General features: G+C 43.2%; 1 protein-coding gene across 1 annotated transcript; it reads right to left on the bottom strand.

Moving 5' to 3' along the window:
* Positions 1 to 6,506: 6,506 nt before the first annotated feature.
* On the bottom strand, positions 6,507 to 17,466 carry ROPN1 (rhophilin associated tail protein 1). Its single transcript, XM_006092845.3, has 5 exons — positions 17,351 to 17,466; positions 15,491 to 15,608; positions 13,412 to 13,573; positions 7,293 to 7,468; positions 6,507 to 6,573 (listed from the first exon to the last, which is right to left on the bottom strand). The coding sequence occupies exons 1-5, from the start codon at positions 17,464 to 17,466 to the stop codon at positions 6,507 to 6,509; spliced, it is 639 nt and encodes a 212-aa protein (XP_006092907.1).
* Positions 17,467 to 18,693: the final 1,227 nt, after the last annotated feature.

Genomic DNA, 18,693 nt, shown 5'->3' with positions numbered 1-18,693 from the left:
GACATCAATATTTGTGCTACAGAAAGTCACGCTTGCTCAATGATACAGTACAATCACTGTGTCCTTGCTTTTGCACCTGTATATGACAAATTGGCCTTGAGCATCCGCGTACTTTGGACAGGGACCCCACACTCCAATTGGCCATGAACATCTGGCATACTTTGATTAGGATTTCCACAACGCTCAACCACTGAACCACAAAGGCCAGGCTACTTGATAACTTTTTAATTATCTTTAAAATCTTGGCTAAGGGTGTCTTCTTTTTTCTACCATATTGAGACTCATAAGAAGTCACCATAGTCCAGAGGAAATATGTTGGTAGCTGGGAGTGGAGGGTGGGGTGGGGTGAGGGAAGATAAAGAGGACAGATGTGCTTCTGTATAGGAGGTAAAATGAACAAGACTTGGTGAAGATTTGGGAGGTATTTACATTGGCCTTGGTTTCCAGGTTTTGTATCTGTATGGGTGATGGGAGGGAAGTTTATGAACTCATTTCCCCCAATGTTTTATTATGAAAAATATAAACTAGGAACTCATTTTTGGGCATATTGATTAGGGATGTCTTGAAGTCATCCTAGAGATAGCAAGAAGGAAGTTTTGAGATTGGTGGTGAGGTATGGGATACACATTCCTGAGTCATCTGTGGGAACAGAAGCCAAAGGCTTCTGAGTTTGATTCCAGCTTGCTTCCTTAAGAAAGCCTTTCCTCCCACTTCTCTATCCCACTCCTGTAAACTAGGTCATGTGCCCCTGTACTAGGATATTATTGTGCCACTTATCACTTGTGTGATTAGTTGTTAATGTCTGTCTTCCCAAATAGATATTTAGTCACTATGAAAGCAAGGACCCTATCTTAGCCTAGTATCCCAATAGACAGCATAATACCTTGTATATAGTAGAACCTTTTAAATTATTGAATAAATGAACCAACCAGTGTTTAGACTGCTTTGGTACATTGGGGCTGACAGCCACTTAAATGCTCTGAGACTCAGATTTATCCAGGACATTTATGTCCTTCTAGCATCATGGTTAATGATTCTGCTTGGTCAAGGCAGTGTTTTATAATTTAGTGCATTAGACCAATAGTTGAACTAAAAACACAGTTAAGATTTATAGCCAGGATACAAGATTCAAAAGTCAGAAGCTGTATACTGGAATATAAATTAAGTGTTGGAAGCATGAGCTCAGATCTGCCTGGAAAGATCTGAGACTGCCCTGTTGCTTTTCCTCAAGTCATTTGGTGTCTTCTGGAATGATTTCTAATCCCATGGTTCTTAAATCTTTGGAGATCATATGCAATTTTGAGAATTTGCTAAAAAGCTTTCTTTTTCCCTCAGAAAAATGTTAATGTGCAATATATATATATATAAAATTTTAGAAGCCTGGTGCACGACATTCGTACACTGAGGGGAGTCCCTCAGCCCGACCTGCACCCTCTCACAGTCTGGGACCCCAAGGGGTCCTTAGCACTGCTGCAGAGGCAGGAGAGGCTCCCACCACCACCACTGCACTCACCAGCTGTGAGCCGGGCTTCTAGCTGAGTGGTTCTCCCCCGTGGGAGCACACTAACCACCAGGGGGTAGCTCCTGCATTGAGCATCTGCCCCCTGGTGGTCAGTGCGCATCATAGCAACCAGTCATTCCAGCCGTGGGCAAACTACGGCCCGAGGGCCAGATCCGGCCCGTTTGAAATGAATAAAACTAAAAAAAAAAAAAAAAAAAAAAAAAAAAAAAAAAAGATCGTACCCTTTTATGTAATGATGTTTACTTTGAATTTATATTACTTCACACAAACACTCCATCCATGCTTTTGTTCCGGCCCTCCGGTCCAGTTTAAGAACCCATTGTGGCCCTCGAGTCAAAAAGTTTGCCCACCCCTGGCTATGCGCATATTAGGGTTTTATTATATAGGATATATAATTTATCAGAAGCATTCCAGAACCTCTCCAAGGATTTCAGGTTTAAGAATTCTATTTTTACCTAATTCAGAACAAGCTTTCCACACTTGAGTGTCCAGCTCCTTCTGTTGCAGGGCCCTGATGATCTTGGAAGTTGTTGGTTAACTAGGAATAGTGAGGTGCCTGACTGAACAGCATCAAGGAAAGAAAAGCAAGGAACACAGAGAAAATGGAATTGAGCCACAATCTTAGCATTTCCCACTGAAACTTGAAAAGAATCTGCAGTGTTCACTTTAGTCAAAATAGCTTAATTTAGGAAAGAAAGAGCCCACTTCTTTTTCTTTATAAAATCCTGATTTTATTGCTTCCTGAATGTTTTTCTTCTTAAAGGAGAAATACAAACCATATGTTACAGGGGCCTCAGTTTGACAGCTTAATTTAGGTCATGCTGGGATTCAGATTTTTCTGGTCATGCCAGGAAGGCTAGTGGGATGGGTCTGACAAGGGCCTGTTGGCAGCGAGGACTAAGAGAGCCCCTTTGGAATGATCTCATTCCAAGGAACGAAGGCTTGGTTTGAGGCAATGTGCCAGGTTTGAGGGTCAAGGGTGCTTTTAATACAGTACAGTGTCAGTCAGTTATTGCCCTGACCCAAGTTGAGAAATGGTAGTGATTAGTACGCTAAAAGTTTGTTTCATTAAAATCTCTGTAAGGCATTGCAGCAGATATTAGTGGTGCCCCAATCCATATGCTTATTGTGAACACCTATGACTTCCTACCAGAGCACTATTTTTTTGGAGCAAAGGAAGCAAGCTCAGGCCAGGAGCTGGGCAAGCTGGAAATGCCAGAAAGTAATATCCCTGGAGGCAGCCCTCAGTCAATGACAGATGGAAATTTGGTGAGGAAGCAGCCCTTAGCACATGGTGGGGGGCTCCCTCATCCCTCAGGTTGGGATAATTCTGAGGTGTGTTCTCCACTGTCTCCACGAGTCCTCCAGAAGGCTTGGGCTCCAGGGATGGCTGGCTTGATAGCACACCCTCTATTAGCTTTCTTCCCATCACTTACTTTTCTTACTCCCTTTCCACTGTTCCTAGGATTGCCTCCCAAATGCTAAACTGCTTGCACTTAAATATTTGTTTCAGAGGCTGTTTCTGGGGTGTGGAAACTCCATATTAAGATAGGCATTGAGCATACAATGCAGTGTTATGCCCAGATTTCAAGATCCCAAAGACCACACCAGGGAGCCAAGTCCGATGCAAAAGCAAAGAGCCTTTATTCAAGCTCGAGCTCAGTCCCTCTGCCTCTACCAACGCAGCAGCAGGATGCGAGAGAGCCCCGAGTCTCAAGAGAACAAAGATTTTATAGGGCTTGGGGTTGGGAGGTGGGGGCATACTTCTAATTGGTTGGGTGAGGGCTGGGGGCTAGTGACGCAAAGGCAGGGTGTGGCTAGGGTCTGGTTACACAAAGGCAGGGGGTGGTCAGCCTACTTTTGGCCTTGGGTTAGTTCCCCTTGCATTCCCATTGGCTGACTTAAGAGCGGGCTGAGTAACTGATACATTCTGTGGCTTTTTCTTGGAAGAGGGGTCAGGGACACAGCTATCAGTCCCATTCTGTTCTTTCAGCAGCATGAGTTTAAAGTAAAGCAAAACTGAATTCAAATTCCTTCTCATCAGTGATAATGAACAACTTCTTTAAGATGGTTTCATCTATAAAATGGGGATAATGAATGACCTCATCAGGTCAGGTTATAAAAAAATATTTGAGAATACATGTAAAGTATTGTGCACTATGGCTTGTACATAGTAAGTACTTTAATAAACATTGACTATTGTCAATAATCTATATATATAAAAAGCCAGCGACTGAAACGCTGTAAAGACCAGAATGACTGGTCACTATGACGCCCACCATAGCCAGCGAATGGCCAAATTGGAGGTGGGGCCAGCCGGCCAACCTCCCATAGCCCTTACCCCGGCCAGCCCCGCCCTGATGGGCCCACCCCACCCCAATTGGACTGAAGCCCCTCCCCCTGGCTGGCCCACCCCTGACCACCCCCCTACCCCAAAGGGGTGGGCAGCAACTTCTGCCCCCTGCCCGGGCGCCACCCCAGATTGGCCCCCCCACCCCATCAGGTGCAGGGCGGGTGGCCAATCACCCATGGCCCCTCCCTCAGCTGTCCTGGCCCTGATCGCCCGATTAGGGGCGGGGCAGCCAGCCAACCTCCAACCTTCTCCTCCTCCCACAGGCCCCTCCCCGGATCTGCCCCTGATTTGGGCTTGCCAGCCAGACTTTCACCCCATGGCACAAAATTTTGTGCACTGGGGTCTGGTGGTATATTTTATAAATATTTGTTAAATACAGCATAGTGCAGGTTGAGGGCAAAGACTGTTTTTCCAACCTTGGATGACTCCTGAAGGAGGTTTGAAGATGTGCTGTTAGAGGCTGGGTGTCTAATGAGCATATGAGGCTTAGCAATATCAATGACTTAGAGCAGTGGTTCCCAACCTTTCTTTAGCCATGCACCACCTAAGCATCTCTAAAATCCTGATTCATCCTGTGACATATAATTCTTAATATTCAAAAAGTGAACTCCTATTCATGTGGAGGAAGCCCAAAAGGCCATTAACTTGGTCTAAACAAGCTTCCAAAGAACATGGCATGCATGAAAGAGAAAAATAAAAGGACAGTTGAAGTTCTGAGGAAGAAATCATTAATTGTTAAAAAATAATAATAATATGAAGTGATATAAAACATAGCAAATAAAGTTTCAAAACATATAGTAGAAAACTGAAATGCATAAATATGCCACAATTTATATTGCTATACATATATGAGGCCCCTAGAACCATAAGAAATGCAAAAAAAATCACTGTTAATAACGCATTCTTAAGTTGCTCCCCTTAAAAATCAAATTGCCCCCCTGTGGGGCATGTGCCCCAATTGGGAACCACTGACTTAGAGGAAACACTGCCCCAGAAACATTACTTTTATTAAGTTTATGAACTTAATTTGCTGTCTAAGGGCCTTTCAAATTGGGGTTGTTCCCTTTGCTCCCTTTCACTCCCCACTCCCAAGCAAATATGATCTTTAATTTTTAAAAAAATATATATTTTTATTGATTTCAGAGATGAAGGGAGAGGGAGCAATAGAAACATCAATGATGAGAGAGAATAATTGATCAGCTGCCTACTGCATGCCCCTACCGGGGATCGATCCCACAACCTGCAACCCAGGCATGTGCCCTGACCGGTAATGGAACTGTGACCTCCTGGTTTGTAGGTCAATGCTCAACCACTGAGCCATGCTGGCTGGGCCATATTTACATGTTTGATCATAAGGAAAGAGAAACTGAGGCAGGTTAAAGGATTTCATTCATTCTCTCATCCTGATTAATTACACTGCCAGGTTCACCTGAAGTATGTCAGCCCTTTCAAACAGCCGAAAGCCCCAGGGTGGGAATGACGGGCCACTTTGGCTAAGACGGCAGACAGAGGGAGGATTAGTTGTTGCCATGCCCTTGCAGGAGGATCAGGTTGACCGTGGTTATAGAATAAGTTTCAGCTCTTTTTATTGTTTTACTCTAGCTCAAAATCAAGGGCCTCTGGTGATATCCCCGTTACCATCTTCTTTTATTTATTTGGACACTAATTTCTCCCCAATTCAGTAGAGAGTTATGTATTTAAAAAAGTAAGCTAACATGCTTTTTATTCAAAAATAACTTTTAAGAGGGGATAGTATTACAGTTAGAAGGGACCCAGCAACCTTGGTACACCTGGGCTTAAGAACTATAACCACAAGGCCTGCTAATCTCATCTGTTTCTTGGGGAAAAGAAAAACCTTTCTGTGACCTTGTCAGCCGGTCTCTTCAACTCATGCAGGAGGTATTCCCAAGAGGGTCCCATTTCATCTGTATGTGGTGTCAGAAATCTGTTGACATCGACTAAGACTGATCTCTGGGCCATTTGCATTGCAGTGATTTAAGTTCATGTCTTGTCTTAGTGTTAAACTGTGAGCTCCTTGAGGGCAGAATCCAGATATGATTTATTTTTATGTGCTCAGAAGCCAGCATAGCTCCTGCCTAGGGTTTCCAAGTTTAGGGGGGGTGGGGTGGGGAATAAAAATATTGTTTATCAAAATTAACCAGTGTCCTGTATTTTACCTGGCAATCCTATCCCTGGCATATAGCTCACCTCAGTAAATATTGGTGAGTGAGTGAATGAATGAATCATACTAACAGATGGAGAATTAAACTGGTAAAAACATGGATTGACCATGTAAAAGATACTCATCTAAATTATGCCTAACAATCTTACAACAGCAAAACTGTCTCTGGTTAACATTCTACTTTGAAAGTCTGACAGTCTGGTTTTGATTTGAGATGCATTTTCTATCCATGCTTCCTCAACCCCTGTTACTTAGTATCCATGTGGGAAGAATACTAATCTTCTGTTAATGTGTTTTGTCCCAATAATTTTATGTCTTAATTCCACACACTTCAGATTTCATGTTGGCCTAATTGTTTATTAGTGTGTACCAGTAGTACAAGAAAATGGTCATCGGATGGTTGTGGGGTTCAGCTATTCTGAAGCACAATCACCTCCAAAATTGTGCTTTTACTCCAGACGAACCCTTGGGTTTTGAGTAAAGTCAACCACCTTGATTAAACCATCAGGACCAATTCTGTTTGGAAAAAAATATATATCTGAGGTTAGTCCATTTAACAATTCCTCTTAAGAAAGATTACATAAACTCTCCCAATGAATTCTGCTGCGGCTCCCACCCTCATCACCCTCTCTCTCTCTCAACCCTTGACTGTTTGCCCCTCCTCCTCCACTCCTACCCACTGGAGACACCTGAACGGGAGTTGGCATCATCTGGAGGCATGATCGGCAAACTGCGGCTCGCGAGCCACATGTGGCTCTTTGGCCCCTTGAGTGTGGCTCTTCCTAAGCCTTAGGAGTACCCTAATTAAGTTAATAACAATGTACCTACCTATGTAGTTTAAGTTTAAAAAATTTGGCTCTCAAAAGAAATTTCAATCGTTGTACTGTTGATATTTGGCTCTGTTGACAATGAGTTTGCCGACCACTGAGAGGACTTGTAAGACACAGATGCCTGGGCCCCGCCTCTCAATTACTGATTGGGGAGGTTCAGGATGTAGCCTGGGAAATTGCATTTCTAACAGGTTCTCAGGTGATGCTGGTCTTGGCAACACTCTGTCACTGTCCTATTCCATTCTTCCCTTTCCCTTGCCCTTCTCTTTTAGATCCTTATCTCTTGTTCTTCGTAATATATCTCCGTTCCCAGATCAGTATAGTGCAGTAACCTCAGTATGCCTTGGCCTACTAGATTTATTTTCCTCGTATTCTTTCCCCTCCTGTTGGTAAAAGCTTACTTACACTTCCTGTTCAATGTAGTTCAGCATTCGGCTGACGTGTGATGCAGAGATCTCGCCGTCCACTTCAGCAATATATGTGTAGAGAAACTGGAAGGTGCTGAAAGGGATCCGGGCAGGTCCAGAATCATGGTCACATGATAAAACTTCACATGCTATCTGGAGAGTTTTGGAAATGGTCTATAAAGCCATAAGATTAAATAAGGAGAGAGTCACTATTCCAGCATAGATTCCTCAGAACAGTTTAGATACAAGAAAGAAAACAAAAATTTTGCTCTTATAAAATGAAGTGGGAATGATATAATATTCTGGCAAGTTTGAATTTTTTACACTCAAATGCTATTTAATGCAATCAAAAAATCTTGGTCTACTGGGTATCTTTATTTTTTTAGAGAGAGATAGAAACATCAATGATGAGAGAGAATCATTGATTGGCTGTCTCCTGCACGCCCCCCAATGGGGATCAAGCCACCCCGGCATGTGCCCTAAGAATCAACCATGACCTCCTGGCTCATAGGTTGACACTCAGCCACTGAGCCATCAGGCCTGGGTATCTTTTTTTATTTTCCTTTTCTTTCTTTGTTGGAGGGATACTCTCAAGGAATTAAGTTTATAAACGGCTGAATATTTAAAGAATATTTATTATCTTAATACTTTAAAATATTTATTATTTTAATCAGAACTTTATTCAAGAATTTGATTTGCATTTTACAAAATTAAAATGATTTATTATTATTATTGTTCTGCAAGCTTCTCTTCAAGGGGATGAGGTCATTATCAGAGAGATACTTTGAGCAAATGCCACAGGAAGAGAGAACGGGGTAGAAGAGTAATGCCCCAGGGAGATAAGAGTCCCAGATCAGGAAAAGTGACACTGAACATCACAATAAAACTAGCTCTTCTACTAAAACACATGGATCCATATAATCAGAACCACCCAGCACTTTATATGACATAACACTAACCTGGTAATTGCTGGGAAAAATTAGTAGATGATGAATGCCAGACATTTTAATGGAAGGGTTAAAACTTAAACATTAAAGGATCATGTTCAGAACTGAGGTTTTACTTTTTAAATTTATTTATTTTTTTAATATATAATTTTTATTGATTTCAGAGAGGAAGGGAGGGAGGGAGGGAGGTAGAAACATCAATGATGAGAAAGAATCATTGATTGGCAGCCTCCTACATGCCCCCTACTGGGGATCAAGCCCACAACCCCGGGCATGTGTCCTTCACCAGAATCGAACCCGGGACCCTTAAGTCCACAGGCTAATGCTCTATCCACTGAGCCACACCAGCTATGGCTTACTTTGTCTTTTAAGTACACCTACCCTTTGAATAAATTTCACAAGCAAGAGAGTTGTGAAATGATGGGATAAAGGAAAGAAATGATTCAAAGAAAGGATTGCTTAGCTCTGAGTTAGCACAGACAGGTCAGCATGTTTATCTTGGTGGTTTACAAAAACAGATGATGTGTAGAGTCTTCTTACATACTCTCCTACGGATCAGGGAAAAGTTAGTCCCAAGCAGTGAAACTGGGTGAAAGCAGCAGCAGCTGCTATAACTCTCCAAATGGTTGGCCAGCATTGTTCTGCAGCTTCTGTTTGCTGTTCTGCTGCCTTCCTCTCCCTGAGTTATTATGAATGTCTAGATGGTGTTTCTTTAACTGTGGTGTGTGTTACCCAGGGATGTAAGTTTGTCTGTCGGGAGGTATATGAAGATGCTAAATAAACTTGGCCCATCTTCCTAGAGTGACAGTTTTACCTGATGCCAGGTAATCTAAACATTATTTGCATTAATTAATTATAATTGATCTATTATTAAATTTTTTTACATTTTACAAACACGGCTATTTTATGAAATAAAATTTTCAACATATATGAGTTTTAAAATGATATACTGCATGATGTAAAAGAAATCTTATGTTTCCAGCAAGCCACTTTCATTTCTTCCCTGCCCTTGGGAGTCCTCATCTAGAAATCGCTATGAAGCACTGAGTGAGGCTAGGCATCACCACAAAGGCGATTAGGAGGCCAGGCATGCAAGGAAGCTGGGTGAGAGGCTGTCAGTGAGAATGGAGAGCATGCATGTAGGTGAGGTCAGCATGATAATGGTTTTGGGTAGATTTGCAGGCATTAATGCACTGAACTTCATAATTTCCATCCATAGCTCATTCTCTCTGCTTTTTAAGAAAAAAAAAAAAGAACCCCCCCCCCAAAAAAAACCACCCTACTCTCGTGCTGCCTTTGTCCTGTTGTTCTCTTCCTATAATCTCATCCAAATTGAGGTGTTGTTATGAGATGAATTGTGTCTACCCAAAGTTCATATGTTAAAGCCCCAACTCATATTTGGAGACAAGGTCTTTAAAGAGATAATTAAGTTAAAATGAAGTTATTAGAGTGGCCCTAATTCCATAGATCTTGTGTCCATATAAGAGGAGGAGGGAAAGGGGGAGGGAGAGAAAGAGAGAGAGAGAGAGAGAGAGAGAGAGAGAGAGAGAGAGAAAATACATGCATGCACACAGGAACAACCACATGCAGAAAGAGGGAGACATTGGCTATTTACAAGCCAAATGAGACTGTTGATCTCAGATTTCCAGCCTCCAGAACTGAAAGAACATAAATTTCTGTGGTCTAAGCCACCAGCCTGTGGTTCTTTGCTATGGCAGCCCCAGCAAACTACATAGATGTTTTCTACCCCAAAATCTTTTACTGGTCATTCAAAGAACCTTCAAATTCTACTGCCCTCATAAGATTTTAAAATATTTTAAAAGATTTAATATATGGATGAATAGAGAAAGAGCTCTCTGGACTGGAGCTTTTTGGTAAACTTAAATAAATCTAAAGTCAACAGCAATTTGCATTTCGATGCACAGATCTTTTTGGTCAGATGGGGATCCACTTCATAGAGATAGCCTTTCAGCCTCTTATGAGCCTCATTTTCAAATTTAGAGGTGAAAGTCTCAGAAAGTGAATTATTTGCTAATAAAATATGTCATTCCTTCCAGGAGCACAATTACACAACCTCTTCTTTTATAAAATTGGTCTCAGTGGAACAGGAGGTGGTGTAGGCTATTCTAGGAGAAGTGGGTGCTGAAAGGGAAGAGGAATACAGGTTTTCATGTAGCATTTTCAATCATGTGTGTAGACTCAGAGAGCTCACGACTGAAGTTCCTGCTACCTAAAATCGCTGCCACTAGACTTTTCTACAAGGAGGAAACTGGATTTTCTAAGTGGCACAGAGATCATGGCAGGCTGGCGAGTTGGCAAAGAAAGGAGGGATTTCTGGGCTTGCCTCTAAGGGTAAATGGATTAACTAGAATGCAAGCCCTCCTCTAGCTGGCGACACCCTGACCACTCCCACACTTATGTTCCTAGCAATAGTCTAACACAGCGGTTCTCAACCTGTGGGTTGAGACCCCTTTGGGGGTTGAATGACCCTTTCACAGGGGTCGCCTACGACCATCGGAAAACATATATGTAATTACATGTTGTTTTTGTGATTAATCACTATGCTTTAATTATGTTCAATTTGTGACAATGAAATTGGGGGTCACCACAACATGAGGAACTGTATTGGAGAGTCTCCAGAGTGAGGCCTGAGTGTGTCTCAGAGGAAGCAGGGAAGAGGGAATGGAGATGTAAGGATCTCATGGAACATTTAATCCAACGTCATCACTTGGCAGGGAGGTAGAAAGATACAATTCACTTTATGGTTTCCCCTCCCCAATTTGGGAGGCAGCCATATCAAAGTCAACCTAGTAGCTGCACAGTGAGCTGAGCCGAGGGAGGGTTGGAATTTGGCTTTCCAGGGTCACTCTTGGTTACTGTGAGGTATGTGGCCAAGGAGAGGACACAGACATCTCACGAGATGGTGAGGGGCTGTGAAACAGACCAGCAAAGTCAGGGAGCAGGTGAGGGCAATCCGGAAGAGACTCCAGGAGGCCCTGAGCACCAGCGAGAATGTAGATGAGCCAGCTGGGACTGCTGTGCAGTGAGAGAGGTGGACCAAAGACTTACATTGCAGACAGCTAGCGACCACAAAGATGAGTATTCCAGGCAGATCAGAGGTGCCAGAGGGGACCAAGGATTGTGGGAAGCCTTTCAGCTGGGTGTTCTAAAGTCCTAGAGTTACCCCTTTCCTAATATACTCAACTGCTATCTTTTTTTTTTTTTTTACAGTCAATTGATTATTTAATACTTTTCCCCCAATTACTGTTGACATTCCATATTATATTAATTCAGGTGTACAGCATAGTGGTTAGCCATTTATATAACTTATGGAGTGATCCCCCTGATAAGTCTAGTACCCCCTGACACCCTACATAGTTATTATAATGTTATTGACTATGTTCCTATGCTGTGCTTTGTTTACATCCCCGGGACTATTTAGTAACTGCCAATTCACTGTCATCTTAAAGGGAGGAGCAGTGAGGAGAAGCCCGAGGGACTGGGCAATTCACCTGAAAGCTGTTGCAGTTATTGCATCAGACAAAAATTCCAGAATTGGATTGATTCTACTTATTTTCTTACTTCACCCTTTGTGGGTGGTATAGATCAGGCAAGTTGGAATTACCTAAATAATTCCCCCCACCCCCGAACATCTCTGGATGTGCTATGAATAAATCCGTGGCCCTGTGAGACTTTGATAAAACTGTCAATGTTTGTATTTTCCCGCTGTGATTTCCCCCAATCCTCAGGGCTGTTTCCACAGCAGTGTGATGGTGCTGAGTGGCAACTCCCTTGCCCAGCTCACCTGCCCCTGCTGCATTTCCTCGGCTCCCTGGAAGAGAGTATTTACTCATTATATAATGTTGCCATAAAGAACAACCAAGACAAACCACAGATGGCCCCTCCTCTCCTCTCCTCTCCTCTCCTCTCCTCTCCTCTCCTCTCCTCTCCTCTCCTCTCCTCTCCTCACCTTAAAGAAATGGTTAGGAGGCAAGTTGAGGGGGAAATCCATAGGAAAAGGTGGGCTACAATATTTCTGGTACTTTTTCCCAGAAACAAAAACATCACATATGCATTTCAAGCATATTGGAGGAGAAAGGGTAAAATCGTGCCTAGATACACTGAATGATTCAAAGTACCTTTCATACCATTTGGTTTTGGTGTAGGCAACACTTCTCTCGTTAACTTTTTAAAAAATATATATATATTTTATCGATTTTTTTCAGAGAGGCAGGGAGAGGGATAGAGAGTTAGAAACATCAATGAGAGAGAAACACCCCCTGCTGGTGATGTGCCCGCAACCAAGGTACATGCCTTGGACTGGAATCAAACCTGGGACCCTTGAGTCCACAGGCTGACGCTCCATCCACTGAGCCAAACCGGTTAGGGCTCTCTCATTAACTTTTAAACTTGTATGTATTTCAGGGATTTTTAAAAACCATGTTTCTGATTAATCTTCATTTAAGTTATAACAGTGTTTAACAAGAGTGAGTCACGTATAAGATGACACCTAAAGCTTTTAAATATATATATATGTATGTATTTAATTATATATATATATGAACTGGTTGCAGTATCTTCTTCTTTAAAACAGGAAAATGGCTTTTCCAATTGCAAACCAAGTGAAATTTGGAGAAGGCATACATTTGTATGAGCATATTGCACCCATGATGATATCATGACTATAAGTATAGACACAGCCTCATTTTTCCTTTCCTGCTCTCTTATCTCTGATTTTTTACCCAATGATGCTTATCAAATAGTTTTCTATAAAGTTGCACCTCTTTTTAAAAGTCTCTCGTGTATATCTTCTAGGTGACTGGAACCCAAGTGTAAGCAAACCTGATTCCCCAGCTGGGTCTTGGCTATCTCTAGGAATATGAATGGAGGGAGTAAAGTGGTGATGGAAATAAATCCAAGTGCAAGGATTGAAATTCATAAATAATCCAAAAGCCACATTCAGTCAACCTCTCCCAAGAGACTGGTGACAATTTTCCTCTCAACCCCTGCTTCTGGCTGATGAGCCAGCAAGTGACTAGTTCGGACAGGCGAGGGGGTGGCCAAGAGGAGGCATGCTCATCACCAGACTGTGTGCACAGATGTACTGCCTGTTCAGGCCCAAAAGAGAGGCTTTCCCTTAAGGACAAAAAAAGCATTAAAGCTAACTTACAACACCAAGAGAGCTGCAAGCGAGGGCTAAAAACTTCAGCCACTCAATCTCCTCCGTGAAGCGGCCCACATTCATCACACTGTTAAACAGCTCTGTTGGGAGACTCAGCACCTTCCACATTTGGGCCAGCTCTTCGACATGGACAATCAGTCTGCCACCAACCTGCAGGGTAGGAGACAGATGCAAGATAGAGCATGAGGGACAGGATGAGAGCATGCCCTGAGAAATAGCTAGCCAGTAAAGGCTCTGTGTCCTCCCAGCACCCGGTAAAAGATGGGGGTGTCAGGGCATAAAAGGGACTCTGATTGGCAGTTATCCTTACAAGGGTAGAGAAATATTCAGCCTATGATGAGCATGCTAAGGTAAATTCAATCATTTTAACTTCAGATGTCAGAATTATGAGAAAAATGTACATTTATATTATATTTTAATTTTTTCTAATGCTTTTATTATTTGCTATTTCATCCCTAGGTTGTCCCTCAAAGGCAGATAGGGCAGCCTGAAATGAAACCAAGGGGCAGAAGACTAAGACTCAAATTCGTGGTGAAACTGGAACTAGGTGGTAAGTCTCTTGCTGCTAGACTTCATTCAGTTCTTTGCACCAGACTTCATGTGCACCCCTCCCCTTTCCTAGGAATAACATTGGGGTCGTGTCTAGATGCTTCGTGTTGCTTGGCCCAGTTCCCTCAGATCTCTGAGGAAAAAGGAAAAATGGCCAGTGTTGGCCAACAATGCGAAAAGGGTACAGACGCCCCAGTGAAGTGTCAATACACCTTCGCAGGCCCTCTGATTCTAGTGAAATGCTAAGCTAAGTCAGTCCCAAATCACCCCAAACTGCTCTGTCCTGGATCCTACAGCAGGGTCTAGGGCAGGGGTGGGCAACCCCTGGCACGCGTGCCAAACATGGCACACCAGTAACTTTCGCTGGCACGTGAAACCCTCTTATAATCTTCCATTTACAATTTTTTTCTTAATATCAACTTTTTTATTTTTCAGATAAATTCAGTGTAGGTGCATCTTAGATAAATAAATAATTTTACATAACAAGTTATCTTAAAGACCATAGACATGGATTGACAAGAGAGGGGAAGAGCAATTTCTATGCCTCTGCCTTAACTCTCCCTGCCTTCCTAGATCCGACCAGTATTTTGGTTTCATCCACATACGCTTGTGAATCTTTGTTCTCAGTGATGAATTTTGTTAAGTCTCATAATAGGAGTAGCCTGACTGATGAAAGTAGTAGCTCATGCATATCTCTGAAGGTCACGAAATATAAACCTGATGTAAAATCTCTGTCATCAGTGATGCAGCAGCAAAAGTCCCACTGATAATATCAAACGGAGTCATAAAGTTTTCTGTCGGACTATCAGTGTACATGTATACATTAAAAAATAAATGTATTTTTCATCATCATATACTGTGTTTTTGTTGCTCGAATGAATTTTATTCAAGGTTCTTCACATACATACACCTTAAGAGATATCAAGTAGGCGTAACATGTTCTCAAAAAATTAGGGTTGGCACGCAGAAGAATTTTGAGTCAGAGATTTTGCTGGTTTTGGCATGCACTCACAAAAAGGTTGCCCACCCCTGATCTAGAGTGCTAAACCATACTGCCTCATCCATTCACCAGACAGCTCCCAGGGTAATGGGGCAGAGAGGAGAGCCAGGGCTATCCTAAAAGTTAGTCTGTGGCCACCCCTGGGAACTACAATATGCCCCTCCCCAACCTGCGATGGTCCTCATCTTATGATCTTGGTCAGTAAGGGAGACACTGTCAAGGGGTGTGGACCTGCACTTTCTGGAGAGAAGGGATTAGCACTGCACGGAGCCCCGGGACATCCCGCCAGCTTCAGGGAAGCCTGGGATGACCCCACTGACAACTCAGCTTACTGCCCATTTCAACAACATTCCTATTTCCCTCGGGGAAGAGTTACTTTCAGTGCACGGTTTAGTGAACTTCAGGATGCTGCTGAGTGGCCAGCTGACCTGGCAGGGGGACAGTGGGCTTCTATCCGAACCCGCCCAGCCTCGACATTGTCCCCACACCTCCGCTGGATGCTGCAGTGTGACCCTTACCCTCGCATGCAGGATCTTCAACAGCTCAGGTGTAAGCTCTGCCCAGTTAGACGAAGGGACTGGCTCAGACCGCTCTCTCACTGAAGGAATCTCTCCGCGGCACATAGCCCCAAAATAACTACAAGAAAAATGTTTTTTCATTGACAGCACATATGCAGGAAATTCTTGCTTGTGATGAATTAGATCTGTATTTTGTCTTGGAAATACTTTGTGGAGTTTTATGCTCTAAAATGCTGCAGATTTGTAAGCCACATAAAACCATGTGCTAAGAGCTTTCCGATGTCTGAACAGAGAATGTGCTCGTAGGTCATGCTCTCCTTTCTCACTGCAGTGAACTACAAACTGACTCTTCATGGATAGCTAAAAAGTTTATAGCACACAGTACAGTACGGGAGCAAGCAGGCTATAACAGTGGAGTGTTTTCTTACATAAATGTCAGGGACAATACCAAGGAATGTCATTTTTCTTGCTATAAAACAGCAGCACAAGAATAAAATGGGATTCTAAACCATTGTATAGTATAAAACAATGTCTGCCTGTGATGCCTAAGAGAAATTAGTTTTCTGACACGTAGAGGTCATACATAACACGTAGAATGGAGAACTAAACAGGCCTCATTTCTAGCAGAGCAACCGCATTTCTGTCTCTTTTTATGAGACTGGCTTATTTTCCTCCCATTCGTAAAAGCGTCGTGGTGGCCCAACCCAAGAGCATGAGTGCACTGGCTCAGCGCCTCTGGAAGGCTCCTCTTAGATTCTGTTGTGTGCCTTCTCCAGGTGTCCACACCTCTCTCCCACCACCTGCTCAATTCACCCACTCAACCTCACCTCCATTCCCCAACCCACCAGCTCCACTTGGCAGCTACTAGCTAGCTACTAGGAGGCCCTGGCACAGTAAAAATAGCCGGAAAATGGCCTGGGAGGTTTGGTTAGCTCCCAACTCCTGCCTCAAGTCCCAGTTCCCCAGTTTCAAGGAGGCACTTCGTCTAAAAAGCAACTTCAAAGCCGAGAGGCTTTCTGTGTGAATCTGCTTCAGGCCGGGCCGGCAGCCATGGCTGTGTAAACTCCTTCCCTTGAGCAGCCTCTGGGGCACCTGCCTGACAGAGGGCACCTGCGTTTGAGGCACGTTTTCAGCCAGACCAGGTGCTCTCCAGCCCTTATCACTGTTTTACCTAATTTCTCCAGAATGTGATGTGTACTGTGTGAATAAGTCAGTTCAAAGAAGCACGGAAGAGAATGACATTTTCCCCAATGACAAAATGCAAAAGGTCACTGGTTGGGGCGAGAGTTTTAACAACATCGGAAGAAGCTCACCCGTGAAAGGAGTGGACCAGCTTGGACTAGTCCCACGCTATCCACCGCGTGGGATGATGGCAGCCCTACCCTAGGTGCACTGCTGCCACCTAGTGGTGAGGCCGGGGACCGAGGCCCTGGTTTACACCTGCTTAGTGTCCAAGCTCCCAGATGCTCCATTCCCCGCCCCCCACTCCCCCCACCCCCACCACCGCTCAGGGGTTGGGGTGCAGAGTCCGGATAGAGTGTGCATATGCTGATATGATGAGATAATTTAACATGTTCATTGCCCCAGAACACTTTGCCTATTGCCCTAACTCCCTGTTGTTCAGTCTGGTTCGCTTAAGGGCATCTCATCTTCAGACCCAGTTTGATGGATTTATGTGTGGAGTTTAAAGCACCAAAGCAATGTAAGAGCTGAACATCACATAGATTACGCTAACCAGTCCCAACTCCCAGGCTGCAGCCATGACAACCGCCTCACAGTTTTCCAAGACCCTCCCTCCCCCCTCCCCCAGCTCCACCTCCAATGGGAATGGGTGGCGGAAGGTGAGAAAGGAGCACCTACTCCGCAGCCCACTGGATGAGATCCGGTGGCTGGGTCCGGATCGCGGCTTTGGTAAATTGCTTCAGCAATTCCGGCAGCTCCGGCGGAATGCATATTTGCTTATCGGTCTGAGGCATTGATTGGTTGACCTATTGGCAGACAAAAATAAATAAATAAAATGGTCATCTCTGAATCACAAAATGACAGGAATCCTGGACAAAATGACAGGAATCCTGGACAGGAGGGAACCCAGCCTGTTGGACACTCTCACGACATACTAGTACATTCTATAGTTACACAACTCCGAGACGAGAACGTGGTTTACTAACCCTACTATTTGTTGTTGTAAATAATTCTGTCCTTTAACATAAAGACACACACAGAATACTTACTCATTTAAAAAATAGAGCTCAACAAGGAGTTACCAAAATGATGTTAACCCAAAATATTGGATGTCTCCTTCCAGAATTTATTCAATGTAAATAGTATATATTTATATAAATAAAAATGGGGTCATGCAAAACAACTTATTTACTCCACAGCATTTCATGAACATCTTTCATATCATGCAACTCTTACTGGCCAAGTAAGAGTGTAGCAAAATTTACTCTGTAGATCCTCTATTATTTGACATTATTTCCAAATAAAAATAATCATTAAGCAGGCATTTGATGAACATCTCTCTCTACATCTGTATGTACTTATCTATCCTAATTGTGAAAAAAGAAAACATGTACATTTCACTCAAAAAGTTCCAAGACAAATTGAAACAAAATATGAAAATCCATACATGGTATAAAGCTCTGTGCACAAACAACAGTTTAAAAGATTTTGTTTGCTTTTTAGTAGAGAAAGAGTCTAGGGATTCTGAAAAGCCCCTCCTCAAAAAACCCCTAGATGTTAGACACATCCCAGCAAACTGTACCTTTCAAATTACCTTGTTATGTTGCAGGAAAGCAGGGGAAATTAAGTGCCAGGTAAAGTGAATAAAGCAGAAATCAGAATGACAAATGACAAAACTAGGGGCAAGTGTAGATGCCAGAAACTTGAAACTTTCAGACAAATGGCCAAGTAAGTTGGAAATAAACCAGGTCTTGGGCCTATGTAATGTAAACAGCTGAACTGAAGGATTCTCTTATCACTGATCCCCTCCCCACCCCGAGACCCTCCAAGGTTCACACACCCTTAGCGTGAAAGGGTGGGATTGAAAGTGTCTGCTTACTGGCAGGGGAAGTGACGTAGAAATATGTTTCCATTGTTGCTTTTTGTTGGGGGCGAGATAGTCTCCCATGAGTTTGTAGCCACAAACTGGGTCTAAGTTTTGAATTTATCCCATCAACCAGCCTGGTTGGAAAATCCAAAGA

The sequence above is a fragment of the Myotis lucifugus genome, unplaced genomic scaffold (genome assembly GCF_000147115.1).
Source record: "Myotis lucifugus unplaced genomic scaffold, Myoluc2.0 scaffold_105, whole genome shotgun sequence".
In the NCBI taxonomy this organism is placed as follows: domain Eukaryota; kingdom Metazoa; phylum Chordata; class Mammalia; order Chiroptera; family Vespertilionidae; genus Myotis; species Myotis lucifugus.
The sequence above is the reverse complement of the archived record's forward strand: the minus strand, read 5'-3'. Positions and strand labels throughout refer to the sequence as shown.